This window comes from Microchirus variegatus, assembly GCF_963457635.1.
Source record: "Microchirus variegatus genome assembly, chromosome: 2".
In the NCBI taxonomy this organism is placed as follows: Eukaryota; Metazoa; Chordata; class Actinopteri; order Pleuronectiformes; family Soleidae; genus Microchirus; species Microchirus variegatus.
In genome coordinates, this window is record NC_139803.1 from 18950179 (window position 1) to 18963259 (window position 13081).

At 40.3% G+C, this 13081-nt stretch overlaps 1 protein-coding gene across 1 annotated transcript; it reads right to left on the bottom strand.

The window, feature by feature from the left end:
- Window positions 1-10772: 10772 nt before the first annotated feature.
- Window positions 10773-12239, bottom strand: LOC310944990 (zinc finger protein PLAG1-like; the record flags this gene model as incomplete). Its single annotated transcript, XM_083910867.1, has 2 exons — window positions 12157-12239; window positions 10773-11961 (listed from the first exon to the last, which is right to left on the bottom strand). Exon 2 carries the CDS (start codon window positions 11955-11957, stop codon window positions 10773-10775), a length of 1185 nt encoding a protein of 394 aa, XP_083766993.1. The 5' UTR covers window positions 11958-11961; window positions 12157-12239.
- Window positions 12240-13081: the final 842 nt, after the last annotated feature.

Here is a 13081-nt window from a genome sequence, read left to right on the forward strand (position 1 = left end):
TACAACCAGGCAACTGTTCAGCTAAACTTGATATTTTGTTGTTGTTGATGTTTTTTTTTTGTTGTTTTTTGTTTTTACAAAAGATACATTTCAAAACTAGAAAAGAGGTCTGTAAGCACCGTAAAGGAGCTTTAGAAGTATGTTAGCAGCTTGATCCAATACCAAAACATATTGCAGTATTGCAGTGTTTCTTACATACACATTCAACAAAGTTCACTGGTACCAATGAAGCTTTTTCATATATATATATATATATGTATATATATATATACATATATATATATATGTGTACTGTACATGATTTGCTAAATGTCTATGCCTCTCACTGAGGAGTGTCTCCCTAAACTGGGATGTTCATTTCTGTCAATTCTGTATTTGGATTCACTTTAAGCTTATGAACCAAATCAGATTCAGACTCCAATACGTAAAGATATTTTTCTTTTAACTTCATTCCACAGTGTGGTGCATCTGTCCTGCATCATGTCTCTGGATTGTGTCATACACAGGCAAGGGATGATAAGAAAAACACATGCCACATATTATCCTTAACTAAATATCATGCATGACATTATTGCAATAATTACAAATATCTGCTATTATCTCTTAAACTGACAGATTTTGTGAGCTTTCAAACAAATGTCTGCATACATGCACATTTTCTGAAAGCTTACAGACACACAGGGAACAGATGAACTCATGTATATTATAATGTTTCTAACTTTACATAATCCTGACCAAAATAAGTGCAGTTCAAAAATATTATTGTGATAATTGTTTTTGTGCATGGAGCCTCACTACAGCTTCCACTGAATATAAGCCAGCTCCTTAACTTCTGGTCAATACAAAAATGTTTACATTGGCTGACAGCTTACCGGAAATAGGGCTGACTTATTGAAAACCAGGAAGTGACTGTGCGTATAGACAAGTATACAAATCATCAAGTTTAGGTGAGATTGAAAAATGTATTGTGTGTTTTTTTAAACCAGATGTTGTCATAAAATGTCATAAAGTCCATATACATCGAGTTACAACTGCAGTAAGTGACTGTCCTTTTAAGGATTTCCTGTGCTCTCACCTATAACCCAGCAGTTTCAAAGTCAAAGCAACAGATTAGATAAAAGGCCCCTCAGTGAGATACACAGAACACTTGTGCAAGTAAAGCAAAAAATGACACTTTGATAGGAAAAAAACACTGTCAACTTTGTACCTGTAAAAATAAAACATTTATATTGTATTTACATGTTATTGTTCTCTGACAGAGCTAAATATATATCTATAGCATAATAAAGGTTTTAAACAAAAAAAAAGTATAGTAGGAAATGAAGGCATTCAATTTACAAAAAGTGCTAGTATTACCACACACACGCACGCACGCACGCACACACACACATATAAATGTATATGAGAGAGAGAGGCTTGTATCTTGTAAAAAACACAAACCTTCAAAAGATACAAATCCACAGATTTCCATAAATGCTTTGAAATGTTTACACATTCAACTCCACTTCACACAAGCCACAAAAATATCTCTCTCTTTATGTCTCTGTCATGTCTGATCATGTCTCAGGGAGGAGGAGGAGGGCAATATAACACTTGCAGTTCATCATTAATTTTAAAAAAACAAGATGAGTGAGGTAAATCATAACACTATTGGGTTATATATATAAACTGCACAAATACATATATATACAACTATCATGTATATATATATATATATAAAAGTATATTAAACATTTCATATAACTAGGATGCACTGTCTGTTAACTGCTGCAGTGAAAAGACAACGTTACCAGCTGTGATGTTCACATTTATGGCGTGCAGTCCAATGTCTCATAGATGTATAAGAATGATGTGAAGTGTAGTTTTACAGATGAAAACATCTCCGTTTTATAGCGCCACGTCACCTGTGGTACTGTTCATTCTTCAGTGATGTTGTTGCAGGGGCTAGGGACTCACCAAAATGTGTGATAGCAGATGTTTTGATATTTGGTGCGTCACTCTGAGAAAAAAGAACCAAAGGTTTTCAACAGAATCGTCTTTTGAACTTAAAAGTCCAGTTCTGTGACGTCACACAGCCGATTTACTTTGCACACTTCTGATGAGCTTTACTATCATGTGAGACATTTTAAATGTCAAATGTCCAAGCCCGACCAACTCTCCTGGATCATATGTTGCACTTGTACGTTTCTGCGAACCACAGATATGTATGAGCTCATGCTTCAGAACCAATATGATGTTCCTTATTTTACACACCAATGTGATTGCAATAAAACCACTTGTGGTGACTTCGGGGACAACCATTTTCTGGTTATGAATGTGGTCTGGTTAAGGCACAAAGGTAACTGGTTAAAGCTAGGAAAAGACCAAGGATTTATAAATGCACATAATCCTAATGACGTTAAAACACCACGTCTCGGAATGGAAAATGTTAGGATTTTATCAAAACCAAAACTAATATGAACACTGCTTATCGATACTGATACTTATCAATACTATTATTGATACCTTTATGTGATGCTGAGGATGTCTGAGAGGAAGAATAATGCTTCTTACCTCACCACTAGAGGGCGGGCTCTTCTGTTTAAACTAAGACTATCAAAGGTTGTAAATCTCATATAATAAACTTGCTGACAAACATAGCTGCCAAGCTCAAAATACCCACAACCCACAACTACAAATATTTGTAAATGACTTTACAGAAAAACAAACCCGAAGTTGCGTACAAATATTTGTAGTCGTGGGTTGCAGGTTTTTTGGGCTTGTTACTAAAGTGTAGTTGTGTATTGTGCTTGTTCCCAGCTCAATGAGTTGTCAAGCAGATCTTTTCTATATGTTATTTTAATGCAGGATATTTTGTTCACTTCCTCCAACCCTCCTTTTCTCCATACACACAGGTGGCAGCAGAGTTTTTCTCAACGTCTTCTTTTTTTTTTTCGTTTGGGAACTTAAGACTCATTTTATTGTCAGAGCATGGACCACTTGCTGCAGTACGGGGCCATGGTAGGGTCAGGTGTAGAAAAAATCAAAATAATTTCTAAACTGTTCCCTCGGATTTGAAAACTGTTCAACTAACACCAACCACCACCACCCCGCCGACCTGGAGCCCCAGAGTGAGGATAACAAGCAGCACCACCCGCCCTGGACATATCAAAGTATACTGGAGGCTCTTTCCTTAAAACACAGCGGGGTAATCACCGCAGTGAAATCAGTTCAATCAAGCCGTGAACGTGCTCATATCTCTGGGGAAAGACGGAGGAGCCTGCTGCTGGATCTGGAGCGAATGTCTGTTGAATAGCCAACCTGAAATCGGTTTCACCGCGGTGTTGTAATCAGTCTGAAGACATTAAAGTGACTTTTAAAAAGAAATGGTCTGTTTTCGACGGGGTGTTTGTTCTCCCGCTCTGGGGCTCCAGGGCGGCGGGGTGGTGGTGGTGGTGGGTGTTAAGGCCAAGTTATACTTCTCAGACTGCGTAATTCGTTATCTGGCTTCGTAACCACGGAGACCCCCTCAAGCCTTCATAGTACTCGGTCGTGGTGCCGGATACACACTGCAATTATCCGCCCGATCAGTAGGAGTCGCTACGCAAGGTTGTTGTGCTTCTTGCTACAATCGGAGCAATGGCGTCCAAGAGAGAAAGACTGTCTCACATGAAATAAATACTTTCTGTGTCCCGGAACGCAGTTTTAAGATCATTTGAGGCGATAAATTTAGAGTGTAAACATGTGGTTTGTGTATTAAGATATGACGTATTCATAGTTTGGCAGTGACGTTGTCATTGGTGATCAGCTCCGCCTCTGTGGACACCTCGGTGCGCACAGTGGCCGGCACAGAGCAGTGTTATCTCGGCCTGTCCTGAGGACCAATCGCAAGCCTTGGCGTCTCCGTTGTCCCTTGACGGAGTGACGGAGACACGGACACAACATTTCATGCAGTTGGAGACGACGCAGTGACTCTCCGACAGCCTCTCCGGTGACGTAGAGGGATCTCCGTAACCTACGTAGAGCACTTTCCGCAGAAGTATACATTGGGCTTTAGTCAAACAGTTTACAAATCCAAGAGCGCGGATTTCCAAAACCGAGGGAACAAATAGAAATGATTTTTATTTTTTCCAAACCTGAGCCCTATATAATGTTTATACCTTTGCTAAGTATTAGCATAGCAAATGCAAGCTACACTGCCACTAATTTATTGTGTATGTGTTATATTTGTGAGAGTTTTGATGGGTGGCGAGTGTTGTTTACTTCCAATCTTTTACATGTGTTAGTAGTCACTTCGTTTTCAATAAATGCATCAAATTAAGCCCCAACTTTCAAGCACCGTTCAACCATGTTGGCTGAAGTAAACAACACAAGTGCCTGATGTCAGCAGATTCATCATCTTTATGGGACAACTGAGAGGGGGAAAATGAGGTCACTGTACTGTAGATTTTTCTGATTCACAACTCTAAAGCTAGAATTAACGTAAAATAAATTCCAATAACAGCATCTTTTGACCAAATGCTTATTCTGTATTGACCAATGAGGGTATGAGCTGGAATCCTTTTAATAACAGTTCTCCATACTCCTTAGTCATGTCACGGCATTACAACACACACAGAAGCCCAATGTTTGGTCTGCCGCTCACCATAGCCACTTTTCTGCTCGTCACAAACAAACACCTGCTAACATCTGCCTTTTGTCTGAAATAGATACAACCACTACGAGAGTAACCTTATGACGTACACTGTTCAAGCAGCGATCTCAAATCATTATAGAACTGCTGAGTTTGAAAGAGGGACTGAAGTGTAAGATAGAAAAGTGTAACCAGCAGTGTCGGGGCCTTTTTCTGCTGTGTGATGCACATTATTTGTTAACAGTACATGTGTGGCATTGAATGTGACAAACTCAAAAATCAAACTCCTCTATAGGCAACAAAATCTTTTTTAGTGGGGTTACCTGTGTTGAAAGAACCCACATACATGTTGCTCATTTCTCTGTTTTAGAGTTTACCCGCTAAACTTCACCATCTAGTGAAGGGGCTGACGGTGACGGTAGCTCAGTGGCAGAGCAAGTCATCTTTCAACTCAAAGGTTGGGGGTTCGATTCAAGGCTTTGCCCAACCCCAGGTTGTTCCTGACAGCTGTGCTGGCAGCATGTGAGTTGGTATGAAAGATAAGTGATGGAAAATGTGATGCACATAGATGTGCTGTATAAAAGTGTGAGTGAATGGCAAAACTGTAGTGTACAGCAGCTTTGAGTGGTCATCAAGACTAGAAAAGTGCTATATAAATACAAACCATTCAAGTGACGATTTTGCCTCAAGTACTTTTGAACTAAGCCACTTTACAGATATTGACATGACAAATATATCTCAAAATGTGAAATTGAAATATGTTTCTTTCCATGTAGAACGTACAAGTCCAACATTTCTGTTTGCTTAAAGTTCAGTTTGCCAAAAATGAGTTGTGAGTGAACGAAATGAGTAGATTGGGTGTGCATTTTCACTTATTGTTAGCATTTTGATTTTAAGTCATCATGAGTATCTGCTACATACACATTTCAGTCAATATCCAGCCCCAGCGAATGGCTGTTAGGACATTAATATAAGGAGACTGTAGCCGTCAGATCATAGCAACAGCTGGCAAACACAGTAACTGCAACAGGACTAAAAACTAACTCACATTTGTGTCCTCAGCTTTCTGTATAGAACTCTGTGATTTCCGTCAACAGACTATTTCTTTTAGATTGTCACTGTCTGAGCAGAAACTTTGACCAAGCTGATTTAAGGAGGAAAATCATGGTGCCATGTGCGGTCCACAAACGATGGATACCACCAGCAGCTGAACATAATGCATCTTTACAGCTGAGAGAAAATCTAAATCTAAACACAGTCACTAGAGGTAACAGCAGTTGCTAATGACACGTCAAAGCAATGCATCAGTGCTAACTGTAGTTTACTATTTGATTTTGTTGAAACTTTTCCACTGAATGAATTGGTGTCTGCTCACTTCAACTTTCCGAGTCTAAAAGAAAAAAAGAGTTCAGTTTCATGTGCAATGTTCCAGAATCTTTATAAATGTTGGAATTATGGACAGAATCTGGAGGTTTTCCGAGGGAAAGCTGAACTTACAGAATGTTACTGTAAGACTAACCTATGGAGAGCAGTGTGTGTGATGACATGTTGATGTTTGTGTGTATGTGTGTCTGGATTGATTTTAAGGCATTAACTGGTCATCTCATGACCGAGTTTAAGTGATAGTTCAGGTGTTCTTAGGTGTGGTTATGTAAGATACTGGTACATAGTCACTGCTGGATATACTGTGAGTGAAACAGCCTGAGGAGACGAGGCTCGTACACAATGAAAACATGGCTGCCAATGGGAAAACAAGGAAAAACTGATTTTCACACCATAACAAAAGGCTCATCTCATAACATTTACACCTGCTTCAGTCTTCAGAATCTTAAGAATATTTATGCCACTTTATCTTACCATCTTACCAGAAAAGGTAGCCTTTTTCTGACAGGAAACTTAAGTTTGTAAAGTACTCACTCTTATGCAACAAAGTAAAAAGTTTAATTCTAGCCTGCAGGGACCACTGCACCATTTAGTGACTTGTTTTCACTTAGATTTCAAACAACCAAGTCACAAAATAACGTGTGAACACACTGATGGCGGCCGAAGTGGATCAACAACTTCCTTCATGTTAAAATCACAGATTTTCTCTCCGGGCTTTGGTGTGGGAGAGTGAAAGGATTACCAAGTGAAACAAACTTCAGTTTTCCAGCCAGAAATTGGCTAACATGTTCTAGACTTACGCTGGTGTAGCTTTTATAAGGGGAGTCTTCTATTAAGTGGCTAAAATCAGTTTTTCCTTGTTTTCAGTGAGCCTCCAAGTTTCAAACTGGTTCTCAGCAAAGGTGCACATAGCACTAACCATAGTACATGATACCAACACTCTTTAAAAATACCTGAACTATCTCTTTCAGGGTTTAAGTAGCAAAGTGTACTTGAGCTAGCGTTACTGTGGCTGGTCACTTTTCTTTACTATTATTATAAAAGCTATGATCATCAAACCTCTACCTGCATGAACATTGGATTTCCATTGTAATCTTTATGTGATATTGTAAACACAGCCGCTGTGTTTCCTGGCTTCAGATTCACAGACTTAGTCAGCAGCACGTTCCAAAACTACAGGACAAACACGTGTTTTCTGTGTTATGGTTACTTCCATTTGAATCTAATTAAAGTATAAAGCAGGTTGTGCAAGAAGAAGTCCCAACATGTGGCAGAGTACATTTATTTAAATCCTCGAACTACTGAAGGATTCTAAACTGTGGAATATATTGGGACAGTGAAGGTAGAGCGTGTGTTTAATTTCTGGACTGTACAGCATGTCTATCTGCACATGTTAAACATTTATGTTTTATGACAACATTTAAGGTTAGGGCTTTAAAACTACCATCATTACCACGGGTATATTGTTTCACATCCCTTTCTTTTGGCCAAGTGATCATAATAGCAGCAACACTTGGCAGCTTACTGACTTTATTCAGCATCTTTCCACCAAAGATAAGAAAGAGATAAAACTTGATTGGCATGCTTTATTTCTGTTCAATCTATATCCTGATGCTCTAAAAAATTAATAGCTTAAGTATTGGGAACATTTGAGAATAGCTTATTTCACTTTTAAATTGGGGAGTATCACATTAAATAGCTTATAATGCATCTTCTTTTTATGTCCTTAGTTTATTTTATTTTCAAAAACAGGTAAGTTAGGTGGCCACGGAAAATATTCATTTATGTGGGGTTTAGAATTTTTATCTTTTGAAACGATTACATTCAGCCCCCTGCCTTCACAATTTTTTTTTTGCAGTCCGTAAATAAAATTGCATTATGATTATATTTGCATTCTTTATAAAGACCTTCTATATTACAAAAATACAATGGCACTTGGTACCATACTGTATATACACATGTACATGTACTGACATGTACACACTCATGACGGACTGAAAATACAGTATATTCTCTTTTAATCCCTTCCCAGACAACATAGTTTGGTTTCTGTCCTGCAATCACAACAAAGGGAGTCGAACTATACCTGCTCAAAGTGCTTGATGTGGAGATAATTTGTGTGTCTTTATGTAATTTTGTCATTTATCCTTTACATCATTCTCAAAGGGATAGTTTCAGACTTTTTCCTGGGGTTGGATGAGGTACTGACAATTATTCAGTGTTGACTGAGCTGTGTGGAGAATTAGCAATGCAGGCATGAAAACATGGCTGCCAATGGGAATACAAGGTAAAACAAGATGTTCCGCATGTAAATACATGCTTATCAAATAAAATCTCCACTTAAAATACTTCTGAATGACTCTCAGCTCTGGTTGAGCAAGATAGCTTGTTTCTTTATTGAGTATATAGTTTTTTATTATTTTAGAATGATTTCCTTGATTGTTGGTATCTTCTTTTCATGTATTGTCTCATCAATATTTTATTTTAGTTATTTCTTTGCGCAGCACTATGATCAGCTGAGGTTTAACTTGACCTCACCTTACAAACTTCACATTTCCATCCTTGTTGGTTTCGATAAGAGTGAGCCTGTCCATGTTATGCTGGTTCTGACTATGTGTTACTACATGCAAACCAACTTCAAAAACCTGGACTATCACTTTAAGATGAGTGTCGCTTACTTGTAGTCTTTCTCATACATACATACAGTATAAATACACATACACAATCTGCAATGTAATGCTGAAGCATCTACTGTTGCATTATATTGCAGATTCACTTCTACTTTATGGATTGATCAAAAGCACCAGGCCAAAGTTTTGCTTATGTATAACCTATCACATTTTACTGTATGTGTTTAATTGATGCAAGAAAACTTTTTTTTTTTTTTTTTAGCAGCGGTTCTCAACCTTTTAGTTTCATGACCCACCAGGAGGCTGGTGCACGGCCAGAACACCCTCTCAGACCCACCTTGAGACGCGAGGTTGCTGGGTGTAATAATTTCGCTTAATATTACAAATTAATTTGCAAATACTTGAAACTGGATTATTTCACTCCAGCCCAGTCAGGTGAGCTCATTACTGTTGATGAGGTGACTTCACTTACTGTCACGTACTGTGTGGTATAAGCCATTAAGACATACACTGCCTGTAATGGATTACTGCAAGTTATTTTTTTCAAACATATTGTAGTATTAATGGGAAAGTGTGAGTGCCTTCTTCACCATGAACCAGCTTTAGACATGGAAGCTCTCAGACACTGAAAACATCGCTGCCACTTGGGGCACACACACAAACTGCACCAAAGTGCACTGAGGTAAATCTCAACAAAGAAATTCAGACACAAAGTCACAAAAATAACCAATTTGAGCTCACTGATGGAGGCAGCAGTGGGTCAAAACTCCCATAAGCTGTGATTTTGCTGTGGGGATTGAGCCGTAAGTGACACAAACTACAGTTCAGTTTCAATTGACAGTCATGTTGATACCGTGATGCCAAACATCTCAAGCTGGATCCCAGTGCAGAGTAGACTCAGAGTCAGCTCTTGAGTGCCTCAACCCCACTTCAAAATAACCTGCACTATCCCTTTAAGGACAAAAATCAGTCTGAACTATAAATCGGTCATTTAAAAACCACACCACAATAAACAGACATAAAACAAAGGATATGTGATGCTTGACAACACCACAAAGTTCAAAGTGCTATATGAAAAACAATATATGCTGCAAAAAAAAAAACTGCCCATGGACATCAGGTCTTATAGTTTTTTTTTCATCTATGTCTAATTACTTCAGCTCCCAAAAGACTCATTGATGTTTAAACTTTCTCTGCTCTCACTATTACAAACTACAATATATAGTTGTTTCCACATTACTACAGGAAAACAAGTTCAGGACAGGTGATGTGCATGTGGTGCTCAGAGCTGTGTCGACCTGTGAGAGCACAGCCTGTGGCTGACCACTGCTGCCTGTAATCTGATGACAACCTGCAGGTAGAGCAGGTTAATCTGATTATGAAACTGAACTTTTTTTTTTTACATATAAGCAGCACACTAGGATTATTTTGTCTACATTATGCAATATGCTGATGAATAAAAATGACCGATAGGTAAAATAATTCATCCTAATTTCCATAAAACAGATTTATCCAAACCGTGTGCGACTGTCTGCTTCTATTGTTGCATTTAAGGACAGAAGTGCTAAAATCATGTGTTGGCATCTTCTCTCTGTCAATCTAACCGTGTCTGTGTGTGTGTGTGTGTGTGTGTGTGTGTGTACTCATGAAGCTGGACATGCAAATCAGTATGTGTGTTAAATCTGATTTATACTCCGTCGCTTGACATTTGTGATGATCAAAAAACCTGAACAAAATGTTTCAGTTGTCTCCATAGTAACCACACACATCTAGCTGTCTCTTTCAGTCATCAGTTTACATTATATCATCCTGATACTGTCAGTTTGTTTATATGTTTTCATACCTTAGATTTTGAGAGATTCTGAATGTACTTTTACTGAGAGGACAACGAGCGGTGGTTTGTCAGGAGAGCAACATGAAAAATAAATTGTTCAAGAGCCGAATATAAAATGTCAACAATTAGACAAAATATGACAGTGTCTGTGACACAAGAAGACTCTACGGGTGCACAACTATGAGATGAAGAGTCGAGCGACATTATTATCCATCTATCCATTTCTGTTGCTCTACACATCAAAAAGTGTTGTACGACAGAGTATAAATCAGGCTTTAGAATGTATGTGTGCCATTTGAATTTACATACTGGGTCACTGAAAAGCTTGGTGGAAGCGGGGCAGTGTGGTTGGTGTGCTCAGGTTGGATATGAAGGACGAGGGGAGCCCCTGAAGTGGACTCTCAGCACCCTCTGGGCCCTCAGAAGACTGGGGAGGCAGCTGGATGAGAGGAGTGGGCTCTTCGCTGGGTTGATAGGCGATACTCTGCCCCCCGCTGCCTCCTGTCTGGTTGTATGGAGGCCCGTTGAGTGGAAGGAAGTTGAAAAGCTGTGAGAAGTCCATCAGAGAGGAGGATGAAGCCAGAGAGTCTCCTGCTGTGGGTGTTGCCACAGATGTGGACATTTTGGACATGGACACGTCATCACTGGCTCCCTCCAGCCCGCCTCCAGGAGGCTCCAACTCAAGTTTGGAGGAGGGGATATGGGGCTCTTGGGCTACAGAGGATGAGGAGGGCATGCTGCTCTGCAGCTCCATCAGGTAGGTCTCCAGTTCTCCCTTTAGATTCTGCTCCCGCTCTTGTGAGGAGACAGTGTATGAGGTTAAGTTGGGGCCCAGCGGGTACTTTAAAGAGAAGGGGTGTGTTGCGGTGGGGAAGGGCTCCGTGTCCAGGACAGGGCCTGTGTACATGTTCAGCTGGTGCGGACGTGGCGTCAACATTCCCGCGAGCTCACCCTTGATGTCCCCAGATGCCAGGTCATAGACAATGGGCTCCAGCGAATCAGCTGGCTCAGTTTTTACCCTCAGCAGCTCCTGGGGGTGGCTCTTCTTCATGTGGCGTGTCAGGTGGTCCTTCCTACCGAAGCGCTGGGCACAGTACTGACATAGGAAGTCCTTGCGTCCGGTGTGCACCACCATGTGTCGCCGCACGTCTTTGCGGGTGTAAAACCGCCGCTCACAGTGCTCACAGCGATGCTTTTTCTCTTTGGTCCCGCCTGAGGACTTGCCCGCGTGTGTCTTGAGGTGTTCTAGAAGAATCCCGGTGCTGGGAAATGGCAGCAGGCAAACTTGGCAAGTGAGGTCTCCATTGTTGGCAGCATGGAGGGCGAGGTGGCGTTTGAAGCCCAGCTTGGTATTGTAGCTCTTTCCACACTCCTGACAGGTGAATGCCTCCTTGTATGGGTCATGAGTGTGTAGGTGATTCTTTAAGTGATCCTTGCGGTGGAACATTTTCTCACAGTATGAACACTTGTGGTTTTTTTCCGGTGAGTGAGTTGCCATATGCCTTGGAACACAGACACATTCTATGAGCACTCAGAATAGTGGCAATCATGTAGGCATGCTTTACAATACACAAAAACACAAGAGCTGAAATCTATTAATCATAAACACATAATTCTGACTTCACAGCACTATTTTAGAAAAGAGAAAGAGAAAAGCAACATGCTGCAGCCCGCTATGTGATGCTGCTTGTCAGTACCGTAGCAGCTTGTATTTGGAGACGAAAGCCTTGGTGCAGTCGGGGTGGGAGCAGCGGTATGGTCTTTCTCCTGTGTGAGAATAGGAGTGCACCTTCAACTTCTCCAGGCTGTTGAAAGCTTTCTGACACTCCTGGCAGGGGAAGTTCTTCTTCGGCTTTCCCTCTGCTCTCCTGCGCCTCCCAGTGGGTGCCGTGAACTTCGTTTTGTCCAAGATGTGGTCACGGTGGCCCTGGGTTCCTGTGGCCATGGCACCTTAAGGCAGACCAGCTACATGGACAGGGGCACTGTGACCAACTTGTACTGATGCAATTATTCTATCCAGTTTTATGAGCTCAACACCACCCGGACTCAGGAGCCTGTGAGAGAGACAGAGAAAAGATAAGCAAGTGATTTCATTTCAAGGTGTTGACCAGGTTGATGACATCACATATGACACTAAAACCCACTGATGATACACCTTGGTATTTTATCAGAAATAGATGGAAAACTACTGTAAAGTGCCATCGGCTGGGTAACACCTGGTTTCCACATAGTTTAGTTTCATATCTGTAATACCATTAATGCTACTAATATGTAAACCACAAATATGTTGACAGTCCTGTGATCCTGAAATAAAAGAAGCGGCCAAACCAGTTTAAGCTCTGTCAGCTTTAAGAGTGAGATATTTTAAGTGATCAGTTACTGAAACATAAAAAGGCATGAAATGGCATTCGACATGGTCAGATCAACTAGCTATAAGCTAAAATTGTTTTGGTCTGTGACAACGGGTTAACATATCACCACCTGGTGGACCCATCTTGTATACTGGGTCATGGACATTTGGTCCAGTTAAAGTTCTTGAAAAAGTTCGAAGTATGTTACAAGTCAAAACCTTTTTTGCTATACATATACATAAACATAGAGATGCTAGTAGTAGATATATAT